At 35.1% G+C, this 19,680-nt stretch overlaps 1 protein-coding gene across 1 annotated transcript; it reads left to right on the top strand.

The window, feature by feature from the left end:
* Nucleotides 1-11,188: 11,188 nt before the first annotated feature.
* LOC113296815 (dihydroxy-acid dehydratase, chloroplastic-like) lies at nt 11,189-18,336 on the top strand. The gene is made up of 15 exons (XM_026545164.1): nt 11,189-11,227; nt 11,930-12,553; nt 13,202-13,273; nt 14,021-14,068; nt 14,352-14,506; nt 14,661-14,855; nt 14,935-15,046; nt 15,196-15,265; nt 15,349-15,407; nt 15,535-15,658; nt 15,764-15,834; nt 16,242-16,343; nt 16,650-16,730; nt 17,739-17,897; nt 18,021-18,336. Exons 2-15 carry the CDS (start codon nt 11,978-11,980, stop codon nt 18,069-18,071), a joined length of 1,875 nt encoding a protein of 624 aa, XP_026400949.1. The 5' UTR covers nt 11,189-11,227; nt 11,930-11,977; the 3' UTR covers nt 18,072-18,336.
* The last annotated feature ends 1,344 nt before the right edge of the window (nt 18,337-19,680 follow it).

Consider the following 19,680-nt stretch of genomic DNA (forward strand, 5'->3'; position numbering starts at 1 on the left):
GTGTTTGCCTGCTCTGATACCAATTGAAAAAGTGGGGGTACAACAACCACACCCAATATTTTGCTTAGCAATCTGTATGGAAAAACTCCAATATACTTTCTAGAGAATCAACTAGACAGTCAGACTCAATCTAGATAAAAAGTATATCAAAGAGTTTATATCTCAATCTCTCGATTTTATATATACTCAAGCAAATAGAAATCTGCGAGTCTTTATAAAATACTAGAGAGATAACTTGGATGGTACCAAAGACCAATATCCAAGTGTCAATAAATTTAAATCAACAACCAAAAGGTCGGATATTCTAATTGATTGAACAACGCACAACCTGTGATATTTCAATTATATAACAAAATATAATGCGGAAAAGAAATAACACAGACACCAGAATTTTGTTAACGAGGAAACCGCAAATGCAGAAAAACCCCGGGACCTAGTGATAAGCATGTAAATGCTACATTTTATACTCATATTTATATTAGCTAGGATAAAATATTTTAGTTACTAATACTATTTTAGTGCTTTTGTAGAAAGTACAAGTGAATTCGATCATCCAGCGAATAAACAGCAAAATGTGAGACTTAATGGTGTTTGCGACGAAAATGGCAAAATGTGGTTGGCCTGGTACTTCCATATATCAGCAGCCACAATGATGAAATATGTTGGCCTGGTATTTCTATATATCAGCAACACTTATTATGTTGTCCTGGTATTTCCATGTATCAGCAGCTTAATATGCTGGCCTGGTATTTCTATATATCATCAGCATTTACTATGCTGGCCTGGTATTTCTATATCAACAACACTTATTATGCTGGCCTGGTATCTCCATATATCAGTAGCACTTATTATGCTGGCCTGGTATTTCTATATATCAGCAGCACTTATTATGCTGGCCTGGTATTTCCATGTATCAGCATTCGGGTAGGCCTGGTATTTCCATATATCAGCAACCACAATGACAAAAATGGCAAAATGTAGCTGGCCTGGTATCTCCATATATATCAGCAGCATAAAATTGTTTCAGAGGCGAGGCAGAAACGCAGCAAAGGAATTGAAATCAAAGTGGGGTTGGCACATGGAAACTAAAAATGGGAACTATTTTATCTTTCTTACTTTATTACAAATATATTCCACCGAGAAAGATAATTTATTTGTCATGTGAAGAATTAATTGAGGAATATTTACACGTGACTATTTGGGAAACAAAATAACTCTTTCTTCATTTGGGAGATTTTGGAAATAAGGGGAGTTTATTATTTCATTGGAAGAACGAGGTGGCAATACTATTTGGGGAAAGATGATGACATCAACTTGCATGCAAGATATTTCATAGAATAATTTATTTTGATACTTTGATTAATGAAATAAAAGAAGAGGAAGGTGTATAAGAAGGGGGTGACTATTTGAGAAACGAGGGAGGCGCGGCTACGGTCGTTTATAGAGAAGAGGGTTTTGCTGTTTTGATTTTCTTTTCTCCATGATTTGCTAGATTGTTTGTTAGGGTTTAGGTAGAAACCAATTAATTGTGAAAACTCTACATTGATATATGCTTAATAATGATTTGATTGATTAATAGTTTTTCTTCACAAAGCTTGGTGTTTAATCTTTTATGTGATTTTCTTGATTATTTATGCTTTTGAATTGATATTTCGTGCTTCGGTTAAATCCCTAGACGTGGTATGCAAGGATTGATAGGTAATGCTTTAGAATCACTACCCATGAAGCGAAGGAAACTATAGCGGAGAAACAGCATTTGAAAATAAAAACATGGAATATATTCTTAAAGATTAGTAGAGTTTGGTAATTAATTAAGGGAAATCGAAAATGCTAATAACCCATTTCCATTTTTTTTATTGTTAGAATTATTATTATTTGATTTTGTTTCGAGTTTCTGAAAATTATTAAAATATTATTAATTCGATTATTCAATTATTGGTATTAGTTAGTAGAAGTATTTTCACACTCCTCGTGGGAACGACCTGTACTTGCCATTGTCTACGAGTTAGACGTTGTGCACTTGCAGTATTTTATTGTAGGTTTCTGAGCCTACCACCTAGTCCAGATTGAACATACACTGTATTAAGGCGCTACAGACACTAACCTACTCCAAACTAACTTCGTTCTGGACTGTAGTTGAACCCCAATCAATCTCACACTGATCCAAGGTACAGTTATGCTCCTACGTCTCTGATCCCAGCATGATGCTACGTACTTGATTCCCTTAGCTGATCTCACCCACAACTAAGAGTTGCTACAACCCAAAGTCGAAGACTTTAATAAACAAATCTGTATCACACAGAAAAGTCTACGGTAATAGATAAATCCGTCTCCCACGAATATACCTATGAGTTTTGTTCCATGTTTTGATAAATCAAGGTGAACAGGAACCAATTGATAAACCATACGTATATTCCCGAAAGCCTAGTATTATCAATCACCTCACAATAATCCAAATCGATGCAGCAAAAAAAGATATTGTGGAATCACAAACGATGAGACGAAGTGTTTGTGATTACTTTTCTATATTGCATATCGGAGATATAAATCTCGAGCCAATTATTACAATCGTACTCGTAACGATACAAGATGCAAGATCAGATCACAGAACTACAAGAAAAGTAGTATCGGTCTGGCTTCACAATCCCAATGAAGTCTTTAAGTCATTAACCTGGTTTTAGAAGAAGAAACCAAAGGTTAAAGGAGAATCGACTCTAGCTATGCAACTAGTATCACACATAAGGTGTGGGGATTAGGTTTCTCAGTTGCTAGAGTTCTCCTTTATATAGTTTTTCAAATCAGGGTTTGCAAATCAACGTTAGCTTGATAACAAAGCATTCAATATTCACCGTTAGATGAAAACCTGATTAGATTCAAGATAATATTTCTTAACCGTTGGATCGAAAACTTAGCTTGTTACACACAAATGAAATGTCCAATTTTGGGTTTACGAACCGTTCCCAAACATTAACATTTGTTGGTTCAACAATAGTTAACCAAATGGTTAGCCATATGATCACTTTCATATCCACCATATTCTTCTTCACCATAACTGGTTCAAATAACTCAAATGAACTAGTTAGAGAGTTGTTCAATTGCTTAGATCTTATGTAACTACACAAGACAGAATCGAAGCAAAAACAGTTTGATTCACTTGAATCGGTTCATGAAGTTTATAGCCACGGTTTGCAAAAGCATTCCTTAGTTTTAAATAAACATGAGTTCAAGAACAACCGATTTTAGATATAACCTGCTCAAGTTCGCGGACTGGGTTCGCGGACTTAAGCTCACGGAAGAAGTTCACAAACTCCAGCAGAAATTCTCGGGTCGAGAACTTCCGCCAGTTCACTGATTGAGTTCACGGACTTGGCTCACGCCACATTCCGTTTCTCTTGATCAACAAAGTTCGCAAACTTTGGTTCAAGGAATAAGGACTTATACATATATGTGTTTCCAGAACAATGCTTATATCCTACCAATGGTTATATAATCTAAACTCTCATCTCAATCATTGCAACATTCTCAGAGGACGTTATGTAGTCGTTATTCACAGACCATTTTTCGTCAGAGTAATTTTCAAAGTGATTGAAACATAACATGACATTCGTCACTTGGTAAAGATGAATTTGGATAAAGCGAAAGCATATCAACACATATTTCGAGAAATAGATAGGAGAGTTACACTCGGCTCGAAATAGCAAATGTGTATAATGAAAGTCTATATATCAAAACGACTTTTGTATCAAGAGTAGGAGATAGAGTAGATATACTTTTGAGTGACAGATAAGTTCAAGTCTATACATACCTTTTAGTCGATGAAGATCCACCAGTTCCTTGAGTAGTCCTTCGTCTTGTATGATGATTGCCATGGAGTCTTGAGCTCAACTACACTTTCTATCCTAGTCCGAGACCTTTAGCTATGTAGGCTAGAAATCAAGACTTATAGTTTTGATCACTAACATTGACAAACATGTTTGAGATAGCAACGCATGCGAGTTCGACCGAGCAATGCTCTAACACAACCCAAAACTACTTTTTGTCTTTCCGACAACTCATAAACTCTGTCCATGTCTTTAACTACTTTACCAAAAAGAGCAGTCGCCAAAGTACTTTAGGCTTTAGTAGGCGGTGTCTTTGTTAGTAAAGATGCTGAAGTCAAAATCATGGAGAGTTGCTAGTAATGTCTTCAATGCCTTGTTGAAATTGTCATCCATGCCATCTACCTCCCCACTCCTTAATATATGATCTTGTAACCCCCAAGTTTGGACACGTGATGCTTTGAACGCATATTGAGATGTCTCACTAGCAGTATATATGCTATGAAGGCAATTAAAGATTTGAAGACAAGAAGATTTTTCTTATTGGTTTTCATATCTCGTGATTTGTGCACACATCTTGATCGGATGGGATCCGACTTAGATCCGGTTTGATAGATTTGATCATATAGTCTTATTGATCGACAACTATCATTTGGTGGTATTTTTCAGTATCCGAATCTGATAGTTGTGAATCTAAATCTGAGTTACTTATTTGGGTTGATCTTACCTGACAAAGGAGTTTACTAGTTTAAACGGAAGAGCCTTTGTCAAAACTCAACGAATCTTTTTTCTAAAAAATTATTAGAGTAATTACCTAACAGCTTTGTTCCTTTACTGTTTGGAAGATGATTAAAAGAAGTTGAGTGCTTAAGACTTTACATCGGTAAAGAAACTCAAGTTATTGATTTCTGTTTTAGGATTCATGTGCATGACCAGAGGGTCGTAGAAGCAGGGATACTGAGGGAACTAAGTAAATAGGGGTAGATTACTTGGTTTCAACTATACGAAGTTGGATTTGTTCTTTGTATATCGACTTAATTATGAGAGTATTCAATACTGGACCGGGTCCCGGTTTGTTTTTCGTATTTTCAGTTTTCTCGTAAACAAAATCTTGATGTGTCATTTACTTTACTTTCGCATTATAATTGTTTAATTATAATAAAGTAAATAACACTAAATTCTAATCATTTGACATTGATCCTATAGTCAATCGGTCTTGTACTGTAACTGTTTTCAAGTGAATATGTTGTTGTTGTATTGTCTCGACTTTTTCCATAGACGATCACACTTTGTATCAGACTTATAGGTTGAAACGAAAAAACGTGGTGTATTTGGATACCCTCGTAATTTCACATACCCTTTGACGAAAGGTCTGTATAAATAGATAGTTAGTGCTGCATCGAGGGGGTGTGACTTAAGCTAATGAAATAAAATTGCCATGAAGGATACTTAACCTTTCTAACTAGAGATCCCAAGATGAATGTTCAATGAGACAACTAAATTGTGCTGATTAAGGTATGCATTGTCAAGAGAATTCATTTTGTGTCCCTCTCTATGGTGCATTGTTATGATATTGTAACTTCATGTGAAAGATGGTTTTTAAGAAGTCTTAATGAGTTCTGTAGTTTTAATTCAATACTGAAGTGGGTTGTAGCTATAACACTCTTGATAAGACTCACCTATCTAAAAGAGGAAGTATGTCACTTCCTATGCGAATGTGACCTGATTCTTTAGAGCAGTTCTGAGAAACATGATACGTCGAAGGAAAAAATGGACACGACGCTACTTAGAAACACCGAGAGAAAATCTTGGTTGTTATCGCAAATTATACCAAACGTTAGCAGTTCAAGACATAGCGTTCACTATTTATAGCAACTAGTTGTGGTATCTTCTCACTGAGTAAAAGTCCAAGACCTTATGAACAACTTTGCCTATATTATATTTTGCCTTTCTGATTTTTTGTTTGTTTTCGAGAATTCAATGTGGGGTATTGTCGAATAAAATGAGTTTTAATAAAGGGTTGTTTTGGTCTTGGCGTGGTTTGATTTTAGGACCTAAGGATCTTCATGGGTACTTGCTCATTTTCATGAGTGAATGAAAGAGATAGCCTTTAGTCCCACATTAAGTAAAATTAAAGAGGAACTCCACTATATATTCTATTAACCTAGGTATTTGAGTGGGTGGGCATGGACGACCAAATTACACATGCCCAAAATCGTGGCCTTAGTGTCTTGGGCTTGCGTATATGTGTTAGGTTAGACTTGCTTTGGGTTTGGACTTTTGTCAACCAAGATCTATTTTTTTATCGAAAATATACCAAGATCTATTTTTTTATCGAAAATATTTTTTAGTATTTCTTTGTTTTGCAAAATATTTATATTAGTATTTTATTTATGAGAGAAATTCATTACAGCTAAAAACTTGTTATACAAGAAATATGAACCCAAGACTTTCTTTTCTCATATAAAAAGAAAACGAAGTTCACAGTTGAAATCAATCTCATAAGCGGTTTCTATCTCATCTTATTTTCACTTCTTCTTGCTTTTTTTTTGTGTGCATTGCTTGTTTACTTACTTTCCAATCCTTGTTGCTAAGTTTAGAGAGCAGATAGCTTGTTTGTACTGATACAAGTTACATCAAGCAGTCTTATACTAGACACATCTTCGCGGTTGGGGTTTAGCACTGCTTATTCTTGAGTATAAACCCCTGTGATTCTGCCCTCCTCAAGATATTTATAGTAGAGTTCTTTTTGTTCGGTATTTTATATATTACTTGATACAACTAACAATGTTGTTCATTGTTGCGAAAATTCAATACCATGTAAACATTTTGCAAATATATTAGCAATTTGGTCAATAGTCATGCTACACACCATCAGTTATGGGTATTTTTTGATTGTTGTACTTATCTTCCCTTGTCTTAACACATGTTGGAAAAACATCAAATAAAGATAATTTTAATTTATTATATGATCAAGTAAAAAAGAACAATTCAATACTCAAAAAATCTACGACCAATAAAAAAATTTCGATACATTAACCTGATAGAGGAGACAACAAAATACAAACCCTATTTTTAGAACAATTGGTTACTGAATATTTTTTCAACAAATCAAAATCCTAGATCACCAAGAAGAAAAAGTCAAAGGTAATATACACATGCACTTTCACGCGAGCACTTACCAGGTTTTGCACTTTCACTCATATAAAATGAAAGTTTACTTTTGTTTAGTAGATCTACAAAGAAATTTATACTAATGTTTTTCTTTCTTTTATTGATCGATACTACAAAAAAATAAATTTGATATAAAACTCCGTAAACAACAAAAAATCAGAGACAAAATTATACATATTACTATGTGAAGTATATCATTGGGTTAATTACGTTAAGAACAAGCCAATTAATTGAAAAAAATCCCTAATTGACTTATTTAATATAATATACACAAAAATATGATAATTTGATCCCCACCTCACGTGCAAAGTTTAAAAGAATGTAATTAAATGAGTTCAAAATGATTTTTGTATTACAGTAGTTGCGAAAAGTTCTCTTTTCTAAATATTTGTATTTTGTAATACTCTTTGACAAAAAAGTATAAATATAATATTGCAATGCTAAGTTTTGATCCAGTACCAAGTAATTGAATGCAGCTATTTGCACTATTTTAAGCAAACAAAGATTACAAAAAAGGAAAACTTGGAACTCTTCTATAATCGTTTGGTTTCCGTAAAACCATGAAATATTTGACTGAGAGTTGAATAGTATCATAACACAAAATATTCATCCGCAACTAAATAAACAAAAAAAGATGTTTCTTCATTTTTGAAGGACTGAGCATTTAGTTAAATTGACATTAATCTGAAATTGAAGCCACTAAAATGCACGCAGTGCACTTGATGTGCTACCTTCCTTGCCATTCATGGAAATGCCAAAATAAAATATTGTCCATCAACTTGAAAAACAAACAATCCACAAAACCTACTTCATTGACTTCGACCTCATTGCAGCTTCACTTCAGATACTTTCTCTCCCATAATCAGAGTACTGTCCCGCAAAAAAAAAAAAATAATATGTTAAAAACTGTAATAATGAAATAACCACCGCCTATACTACAATGAACGCAAATTCAACTAAAACCTATAATATACTTTTATTACCTCTTTGTACTTTTCTTGCTATTGTTCTTATGCTTCTGTTTATTCTTCTACATTTTTAGCTCTAGTACTTTTAATTTCCGATCCCTGTTATTTTGCTCATCATGCTCCTTCGTATTCATCTGAACAAGTGTAGTAGGGCTAAGCTTGTCTACATGTATCTTGCTGAATTTTTCATATAGAGGACCATTAATATCTCTAGTATAAAATACCTAGCAGTGAAATCAAAATAATGATGTTTACATTCTTCCGCATCTTCCTCTAGCTAACCTCCGAGGAAGGACATATAATCCACAAGGAACATTCCTTCACGATCGTTCTGCTGAGCTTCCCAATCTCTACCAAAATGTTTATTTAAAAGTTCTCTAATCTTACGTACAAGATCGATAACCTCCACTCAATCTGCTTTTATATTAAATAAAAAGAAAAAAAGTCTCCTCCCTCTTTTATGTCGCTAACACGGGAAAGTTACCTATCTACTCAATTATTTTGATCTATAAATTGTGTTTCACCGAGCTTATTTTTGCTTCAAATATATATAAAAAAAATCAAGGCACACCTTCACAGTTCACATCTCCACAGTTCATATAAACATGTACCTTCAGTAGATTTCATCCTCAATTTTTGTGCTTTTTAACTCTCAGTTACTCCAACCTCATACAAGAAGAAGGTAATAGTTTTATTGTAAAAGAAAATAAATTTTTTTACAGTTCCATGTATATGGTAACAAATGAAGCATGCTAATATAAAATTGTCATTGGTACAAATGTTTTAAGTATGTATGATAAATGTATAAGTATCAAGAGCAAAAGTCTTTTAATTCGTGAAAGTTAAGATATAAATAGAGCTTCTTAAACCAATGAACAGACATGATAACAATTGTAAACAATCAAACCCCGTAAATGAATTCGACATTTGAATAATCACTTGAGTTGATTGGACTAGTGGTTTTTCATATCCAAAGAAGTTGGTAAAAAAAGGAAAATTTAGAAGTATTTATAGATCTAATAACACATGATTCAGTTAACTGCAGTTGTAAAACATTTCTACTTCATATTGATTTGTTTCGCAAGAAGGTTTTATCCCAGTATATTAAAACCTCTCCTCGGAATAACTTCCAAGTCATTTGCTCAAATTTTATAATCTAATAAATGTTTTCTCTTACGAGACATCATCATTTTCGGTGCTTTTTGATTGTTGTACTCATCTTCCCTCGTCTTTACATATGTTGGAAAAAACATCAGATAAAGCTAATTTTAGTTTATCATATGATTACATTTTCAAGTGTAATCTTAAATTAAAAAAAATAAAAACAAATTAATACTCAAGAATTCTCCAGCTATAATTTTGATATATTATTTGATAGACGAGACAATAAAACATAAACCCTAGTTATAAACAAGCAAAACTTGAATATTCTTTTCAACAAATCAAAATCCTAGATTACCAAGAATAAAAATACAAAAGGAAATATACACGTGACTTTCATGGGATCAATTACGAGGTTTTGCACTTTTATTCAAATAAATTGGAAATTTACTTTTGTTCAATAGACCCATATGGAAGTTTATACTACGAATTATTTTATTTTTTAACGATCGATACTACACGAAAAATATGATATCAAATCTTTAGACAAACATTAATCAATTACAAATATACATATTGCTATGTGAAGTCTGTCATTCAGTTAATTACACCAAGAACAAGCCAATTACTTGAAGAAATACCCATTCGACTTATTCAATATAATATACACAAATAAATAAAAAATGATAATTTTATTCCCACCTCTCATGCACAGGTTAAGAGAATATAAACAAATGGGTTCAAAATGATTTTTGTTTTATAGTAGTTGCGAAAAGTGTTACATCAATGCTCGGTTGAACCTATAAGTTTTGTTAGCTCAAGCTTGTTGTCAATGTTAATTGAACAAACTATATCTTAATTTCTAGTATACTAAATCAAATCTCATACTAGGTATAGAAATTGGCAGTTGAGTGTCATACATCACCCTCAAATACTGAAGATCGACGAAGACATTTGGAGAACTTTATCTGTAAGGTATGTGAAGACTAAACCATCCTATTTTATTCACGATCTTACTTTTCTATCTTATGAGACTATGTCGTATGACTTCTACTAGATTTATTGCAAAGAGGAAATTTCGAATCAAGCTTGTCTTGTTAAACATTTCGAAATATGATTCAAGCAGTGAATGTTCCAATGTCCTTAACAATATTAGTTTGAAACAATTTATTATTCAAGAATTAGTTTGTGGATCATTTGAAAATAGTCAAAGCAATGGTTCTGTAATTTGGGAATGTTTCAAACATCAAAAGAAAGAAATTCAAAACTTCTGTTATTTTGACTTAGGGTAGGTTGGCGAACCAGTTCGCAAACTATGGATATTTGAGTTTCTGGAATACAAGAAGGCTGGCTAACCTGTTCGCAAACCTTAAGTTCCGAAGGGGATTTTTCACGAATCCGATTCACGAACTTTGGTAGTCTGAATTTTTATGTTGGTGGGAAAAGGCTAACAGTTGAGGAACCCGGTTTATGAGCCATGTCAATCTGAGTTCTTGGCAAACCGGGTTAACGAACCATTGCAACCTGATTCATGAACCGCCTATATGGTTCACGAACCGTTTCACCAACGGTCCTAGTAAAATTTAGCAGATGCTTAAGGACTTATATTTTTAAATATGTTTAGCAGTGCTATGATTCTCATAAACACCTCTAAGATATCTTTGATCACTGAAACACTTGTGTGTATGTGTATCATGATTAAATTCTACAGTGTTTAAATGAACATCAAATTGCTTGCCAGAACAGTCATTTTACACAGATCTGTATCCGGCCACTTCTGTGTGATTTCAAGACTAATTCTCGTATGCTTACTTGAAACCCTAATTAAAATTTCATCTAAACTGAAAAAGTATTTATTTGAATCTCTGAGTTATATTAGCTTGAATTCTACACAATCGTCAATCTTGAACATCTACAAATAGAGATGTTCTTTCAAGTGAAAATTTGATCCTAAGTATTTCTTTCGAGATGGACTCATGGAGTTTTTTTTTTTTGCAAAGGACTCGTAAGTATTTCTTGAGAAACGGAAGCACCGGGTGGCAAACACGCTCCTAATGATAAATACGACAAAATCTTGTCAGGTGCGTAGTTCCCAGTGACTAGATAAGCATTCCAGCGCCTCGCCCTCAAAATAAAAAGGAACTCAAAAACCTACAAAACCCCTACCCCTAGTTAGCAATTCGGGATTCGGCAAACGCACGGAACGGTAAACGTACGAGTATTATACGGTTTTGTAAAATCCAGATTCGGTCCAAAATTCGGTCAACGGGAAGTGATTCGTCAGTAATTCGGAACGGCATACGTACGTGTATAATTCGATTTATAAATGTGAGTTCGGCTCTAAAAATTCGGTATCTATATATAACAAATAATTTGTATTTATAAGGTCATAGACCAATTTTTATGCATATGTGTGAGTTATTTAAAGAAAAAATAAACTTAATATGATGATATTAATAATATATACAACATTAGTTATCCAAGATGACGTCATATGGTGGTTTAGATGCTTGGTTAGTGAGTTTGAGATCTCTCTCACCTTCACCTTCAAATCTCTTCAGTCGTTTTTGTTTCATAAAAATTACAACACGTCTAATATTCGGTCGTGTATGCTCGGGAGGAAGTAAAGCCCGGAAAGTGGAGTCTTTAAAAAGTAAAAGCTAAAGAATTTATGGCGAATTAAGCGGACGTATCATTCGGGATACGTAAAATTCGTGAACGATTCGCGAATAATCCGGGAATGCCACATAATACGCGACTTGGGTTCGGAGTTGCAAACGTACGCGAATAAGACGGTAAAATTCGTGATACGGAAAAATTCGCGAATGATTCGCGAATCATTCGCGAACTTACTAACTAGGCCCCTACCTACCACCATCTTCATCACCACCACTTCACCACCACCATCTAACAAAAATGCAGGCTTCTCTCATATCCTCTCCGGCCTGTTTCTCCACCACCACCACCAAATCCACCATCAATGGAGATTCTTTATCATCATTATCGTCATCATCTCTACCCATTCAACAATCTCGTTTATTAAAACGCCGCCAAAAGCATTGTTTAAGAATATCTGCTTCTTCTTCTTCTGAAGAATCTCCTCCTCTTGAAGAACAAAAATTGAACAAATACAGTTCAAGAATCACCCAACCCAAATCTCAAGGGGGTTCTCAGGCAATTCTTTATGGAGTTGGTCTATCTGAAGAGGATATGCATAAACCTCAAGTGGGTATTTCTTCAGTCTGGTATGAGGGGAATACTTGTAATATGCATCTTTTACATCTTGCAGAAGCAGTTAAAGAAGGGGTAAAAGAAGCTGGAATGGTTGGGTTTAGGTTTAATACTATTGGTGTTAGTGATGCAATTTCTATGGGTACTAGAGGAATGTGCTTTAGTTTGCAATCTCGGGATTTGATTGCTGATAGTATTGAGACTGTTATGTCTGCTCAATGGTATGATGCTAACATCTCCATCCCTGGATGTGATAAAAATGTGAGTTTTCATCAATCTCTCAATCAATCTTCTATTCAATGTTTAATTAATTTTTCCCTTTATTTTAGTTTTGAATGGTTTTGGTACCCTGTAACACATTGATTGGGAACTTTATTTGGTTTTGATTGTTAGGTTTTTTCTAGGATTAGGGCTTATAGCAAATTTGGACTTTTATTTTGCCTTGGTCAACCTGTTTGTGAATTTGGAAATTTCAAAATAAATAAAGCTTGATTTGAAGGCGTGTTTTAGGGTGAAATCGACTTGTATACATTTGTTTTGAAGTGATTGGGTTTTCGATACTCTTCTGCTATCAAATGTTGAAAATGCTTTCACCGGTGTAGCGAGGTCTGATATCTCTTCAGTATCAGGTTGCTTTCCCTATTATTAGGTTATTTTGCAATGTATTAGCAAATATATCTACTTTTAGCATTCTCTGTCACATAGATCACTGTTTGATAATCTGTTGAACATCTGAGGTTACTGGTTGCATTGGATTGTGAATATTAGTGGTTGGTAAAGCACTATTTCTATCGTTACATTGTGATATATTTATGGCTATCACTTCTCCATACTTTGTATTTTTCAGTCTTGCAGCACTATGCCTCTCAGCTTCGAATAATTCTTGTTTTCAATATGTTGCTACCACAGATGCCAGGTACAATTATGGCAATGGGCAGGCTTAACCGACCAGGTATCATGGTTTATGGTGGAACTATTAAGGTGATGTACGGAACTCGTTTGGGACTGAACCTTTCGTATGTATCTAGAAACGTAGCACGGTGTGCCTGATTAATGTCATGTTCAATTTTTGAACCAATGTTTACAACTTCTCGTTGATACTTGAATTTAAATAAAACTGTTGCCATATTCCTATTTGAGTAAATTTTAGTCAACAGCTGAGTTAGTTGATAGTACACTGTCTGCTATAGGGCTGTAGCATGGTGGTCTGGGTGAGAGGCTTGAAGACTGAAGTAGAGTACATTTTACTTTTTCCTTCAGTTACTTGCAACTACACTGTTGCTGTTTCCCGGAAAAGGCTAAAACTAGTCAAAGTTATCCAATAATTGTTTCACATCATAACATGATACTCCATTGACATGGTGACCTATTCCCTTCACCAAAATGTGTTGGCTGTACATCGGTAACATGAAAAACGTCTAGGTTAGTCAAATATAATTTATGGTCAAGAAATGTGCATCTGGATCACTGGATTGTATTTTGAACTCCATTCTGATTACACGACTGTTTGAGGTTAGGTGTTTTAGCTTGCCTACCAGGAGTTTGTTCGTTAACCACCAAGCGTTGTAACCGTAATGTTGTCAAGTTTTACAATTGTATTCACTTTTACATAAGCTAGAAGGTAAAGATAGTAAGATACAGGTCTTATTTTCTTTTAGTTATTCTAAGCTGTACTATAGCATTTTTTTGGACAATTGATATTTATTGTATTTGATTTTTGTTATGCAGCCTGGTCATTCTGCAGGAAGTACATATGATATAGTATCTGCCTTCCAGGTATGATTTTACAAATTCCGAGTCATTCAATTGTTTGTCGTTGGACCTACTTTATCATATTCTGTAATTTGGTGTTTGATTTCATCTACTGTATTGGACTTCTTATTCATCTAGTTAATACATATTTGCAAATGAAATAGTTGTTATATCTTGTTACTTTATGTAGAATATTTATTTATTCGAAACGTTTACTTCCACTTTACTCGAATACGACATTGCATTGTTTTTGAAAAAACTGTTTTTCAGACCAAGCTCACTTTCTCTTTTCTGTTACTCTCTGTAGGTTTATGGAGAGTTTGTCAGTGGGTCCATCAGTGATGACGAGAGAATGAATGTCATAAAGAATTCATGCCCTGGAGCTGGGGCTTGTGGTGGCATGTATACGGCAAACACTATGGCTTCTGCTATTGAGGCTATGGGAATGTCACTTCCATACAGGTAGGAACTATGTCTTTGTAGTTTGTATAATAAATGAATCTTTAAGGTTGTATCTTGATAGACGCTGCTTCTTTTCACTAATGGGAAATATGTAAGCTTGGTCGCAGCAGTAACTCAATTCATCACTTTGTGTTATTGTCCATATTTGTAACAGTTCATCAATTCCGGCAGAGGATCCGTTGAAGTTGCGAGAGTGTCATATGGCTGGAAAGTATCTTTTAGATTTAATCAAGATGGACTTGAAACCACGAGATATTATCACCAAGAAATCTTTACGCAATGCAATGGTTGTTATTATGGCCCTTGGCGGTTCCACAAATGCTGTTTTGCATTTGATTGCTATTGCAAGGTGAGGATGAGTATAGTTCAAAGTTGGTAGTATTCATCATCTCTCACAGAGCATTACCTTACAGCTGTTTCTTTCTCAGGTCTGTTGGTCTGGAGCTTACTCTTGACGATTTTCAGAAAATCAGTGACGAGGTCCCTTTCCTCGCAGATCTTAAACCTAGCGGTAAATATGTAATGGAGGATCTGCACAAGGTAAGCTCAAATTGAATGATCAGTGCAATCTCCCTCCCTCCCTCCCTCCCTCAGTTAGAGTTTACGCATTTTATTTATTAATTTATTACTGTGAATTTTCTTTTTTTGGTGTTACATATTTGACTGGTCAATAATCATTGCGATCACAGATTGGTGGAACACCAGCAGTCATTCGGTTCCTTCTGGAGAAAGGGTTCTTAGATGGTGATTGTATAACAGGTACTTATCTTAGTTAAAATCATTAGTTTGCTTTACTCCTCGCCGTTGTATTTTCCTAATTTTTTTTCTTCTTTCTGTTCCAGTCACCGGAAAGACACTGGCTGAAAATGCAAAAATGTGTCCTCCGTTATCAGAAGGACAGGTAAAATGCTGATTCAGTATCTCGTGTAGAGGTTTCATTTTTCAGCTTTCTGAACAATTTGAAGATGAAAACGTGTTTTCGAAATTGTAAGTTTAGTTTGTAATCGTATTATGTGCTTGTGCTTCAGCAAATAATAAGACCACTGGACAACCCGATTAAAGCGACTGGCCACATACAGATTTTGTATGGAAACCTAGCTCCGGAGGGATCTGTAGCAAAAATTACTGGAAAAGAAGGGCTATATTTCTCAGGTGCTGTATTATTAGTTCCACAAAGTTCTTTTTATATAACTACCTAGCCGGTTGATGTACAATTGACTGCAGCTTGATTAAATCATAATATACTTTGTTTTGCAGGTCCAGCGCTTGTTTTTGAAGGTGAGGAGTCAATGCTAGAAGCTATCTCAGAGGATCCTGCGAGTTTTAAGGTATGGATTTTGATCAGCATACCATGTCTGTTGTTGGTTTTACCTGAAAAGTTTCATTGGTATAAAAAGTCCTTCAAGTTTGCGTTGAGTGTTTTTAAAATTGTATCTGTTAAGCTGTAATTTTGTTTCCCAGCATCACTAAAATTCTCCTTTGATTCATACCTAATTTGTTCATATATTCTTTTGGGTGGAACATTTTATTTTTAACCAGAGACTTTAAGTCAAACCATGGCTGAGGCACTCCAGAAAAATACCATTTCTAACTAAACTGAGTCAGGCTCACATGAATTGGGAACATTTTTAATTTCTCACACAGTGCCATTTCCTCGAAGTAATATTGTAGGTGGTTGTTAGATCCAATGACGAACAAAAGGTCTCTAATGCTTGCTTATTGTTTGTCTTCTTAGGGAAAAGTTGTCGTCATCAGAGGAGAAGGACCCAAGGGAGGGCCAGGAATGCCTGAAATGCTAACACCAACAAGTGCTATAATGGGAGCAGGTCTTGGGAAGGTACTAACTGTAATTTATTATTTGCAAGTAATTTATGTTATCTCTTTTAATCTGATGCACAAAGATGTTGCAATTATGCACCACACACACGCGCCTTCACACATCGTTCTCACCTATCTAGATGTTCTGTTAAAAGTTGTTACGAAGGTTCTCATTGTGGTTTCTTGATCATCCCCTTGCTCATGAATTCTTACAGTCATTTTATTATATATTCACTATGAGTTATAGCTTGTTGATGGTGTGCAGATTTCCGTTTCCCTTATTGTTAAAACGTCGTTTTTGCTTGCTTTTATTTGTGTCCTGCAGGAGGTTGCGTTGTTAACTGATGGTCGATTTTCAGGAGGTTCTCATGGTTACGTTGTTGGGCATATATGCCCCGAAGCACAGGTACTGTAGCCTTCCATTCTGCTTACGTTCTCGCTTACTATGTAGCATTGAGTATTTCAACATTTTATGAGTTAACTATGGTACATTAATGGATGTCGCGACCTTCATTTGTGAAGGACGATGCTCATTTTAGGAAGGTTTGAGGAAAAAAACTTGCTCCAGCGCTGTTACATCATTCAAGATCTAGTAGATGTTTGACCAACCATTCTAAAGATGGTTGGTTGTGAGAATACATCCAAAAAAACTTAGGTAATGAAAGAATTGGCGAAGTTAACTAGATTGATTGGATGTTGTTTCAAACAATCAATTGTGATACTGCTAGATCTTCAATGATGTAGCAGCGCAGGAGCAATTTTTTTTTTCCGATCCGTACTCATTCTAGGAAGATTCGAGCAATTAACATAATACATTTATAACTTTTAATGTGATGACTGATAAGGATTCAATCTTACCTTACTACCCTAACACAAGGGGGGTTTAAACTTTTAAGTTAGTTCAAAGGCTTATATTAAGTGGGGATTTTGTATTCTCATCATTGCTCCTGCGCTGCTAGATTTCCGTTAACGTGAAAATGAATAATTCCTTTCCGATCAATGTGATGGGGTTACCAACTTTGAATCACTTGGTTTTAGTATGGATGTTACTCCCACAACATAGATCATCTTCACAAAATTAGCCTGGGTATTTGTGTGAAGCCTATCAATTATTAGTAATAAATGTATGCGAATGCTACCTCCAGAAGTCACAAGAGATGTTGCAGTTCGTGTTGCAAAATGGCCATGGTTTGTGTTACAACAATTTATTAGTTCTTCGAACTTGCCTGACAATATCTGTGAGGGGGACACTAATTGTTAACCAATCAAAACTAGACTTTGGGGGATTTCGATTTTGTTTGACTGTGAAATGGTTTATCATGTCCCCTAGATAGATGCCTGGTTTTTATTTGCTGAAAATTAGTGAATCGAATTTACCAGACTGACAGATTGAATTACAAAATTAATTTTCCAGGAAGGTGGTCCAATTGGTCTGATCGAAAATGGGGATGTCATCACAATTGATGTTGAGAAAAGAAGAATGGATGTTCAGTTGACTGATGCTGAATTTGCTGAGCGTCGAAGCAAGTGGAAAGTGCCTGCGTACAAAGCTGACAGAGGAGTTTTATATAAGGTCGGTACTAATGTCAGAATTGCTCATCCTTTTTTTTAGCTTACCAACAACAACCTGTGGACTACATATATTCATGTAATATAAGCTAGTTGAAAGTAATGTTGTTTTCTTGTTCAATTTCAGTACATCAAGAATGTTACATCAGCTGCAAAAGGTTGCGTGACTGACGAGTAAAGCAGCATAAACGGGGACGTTTGTTGTAGAGTCAAATTTTGTATATGATGCCTTGAGTTATTCTGCGGATTTAGAGCAATAGGGTTCTTCTATAGAGGCAGCAATCTTTATGTGTTATTCAATTTGGACATTAGAGCTGATGAGGAATCTCAGCAGTTACTTCGAGACAATGATAATTAAAATAGTTTCACTATTTTAATTTGTATTCTTATACAATGAGATATAAAAGTATTTGAAGTACAGAGACAAAGTCTCGGTTCGGTCAGACATTGTAGTTTGTGTTGTTTTTTTCTTCTCTTTGAGTGGCTTGCGTAACTTTAAAACTTGTGCTAGGATAAAAGTTTGCTAAAATAAAAGAGACCATGGTGCTTAGCTTGTTGGTTTAGTTGTGTGAAGTTGTTTATTAATCCTTAGCTTGACTACACATGCCCACAGTCTGTATAGCCGTGGCTCTCTCTACAAGGCCAGGAAATTTACTACTAGGAAAAAGTGAAAAGGAAACTCTGCAAGTTTTTTGAATGACTGGATCTACTAAGCTTGCCCAGGATTATATTGACAAAAAACATAACCAAGAAGAAGAAGAAGTCGTGGTACAAATTTTCTCTAATTCATTTTATGCTGTTGATATTGCTAGAGGGGCTAGGGGTCCAAAGGAGGTAGAGCATTTTACACAAGGGGTTAAGGATTTACAGAAAATATATATGTTCAGAAGACTACGTATGTTCAAACTAGAGCTGCTTGTTATTTGGCAAGATCGGCTACCTCACGGCTGAGGGATATTATTTCAAAGGATGATTTTGATGACAATCTGAAATTTATCATCAAAGAGGATGAGGATTTTGAAGAAGCTAGGAAGTGTCGGTGTCGTGCTACTAATACAGTAAGGTAGTGATCCAAGGGGCTAGAATCGCATTTGATGTGTCTTGCTTTTTCTTATGTTCTATCTTGGAATCAGGATTTTGTGGGTTTATCGGCATTTTAAGTTTCTACTGTTTTTGTGTATCCAGTAATTCCATTTTGTGGTTCAAGAACTAGATAATATTTCAGATAAAATTTGAATAACCACATTACCTGCTTTGCTGTCTGGATTAAACCAATAGTATACACTAATAACACCTGTAAAAATACTTGCACTTAAACAACAGGCAAAAGACTTTTAATGTAGGGCTTCCAAGTATGGAGATTTAGTTCAGGTGACTTGACACTAAAAACTCCATCTGCTTCAAACCAAGTACTAGAATAGAAAACCTTCCTCCTCCAATTATAATAGCAAAAACCTAAAACGCCACTAATATCTGCACATCTTATGATAATCAGATCTGTCCCTGGAATGCCTAGAACATAATCAGAACGGTTCGATACCCAATATTTTGCAGGCAGTAATAGTGACTCTTCCATCCAATAGTGGTTACACGTCGTACCCGCAGACCTGCTGCAGCCAGTGCATGATGCACTACTAGTATTCTTCATTTTCTTGCCTTGATCCTGGTCATCATATAGTATGAACATCTTCATGGACGTTTTGATGACACCTGTATCCGGAGCTAGCATGGCTGGACGGCCATCGATTTCTACTAAAAATGTAGTATGATGAGATTCCACAACGGAA

Source organism: Papaver somniferum, chromosome 7 (genome assembly GCF_003573695.1).
Source record: "Papaver somniferum cultivar HN1 chromosome 7, ASM357369v1, whole genome shotgun sequence".
NCBI classification, from domain to species: domain Eukaryota; kingdom Viridiplantae; phylum Streptophyta; class Magnoliopsida; order Ranunculales; family Papaveraceae; genus Papaver; species Papaver somniferum.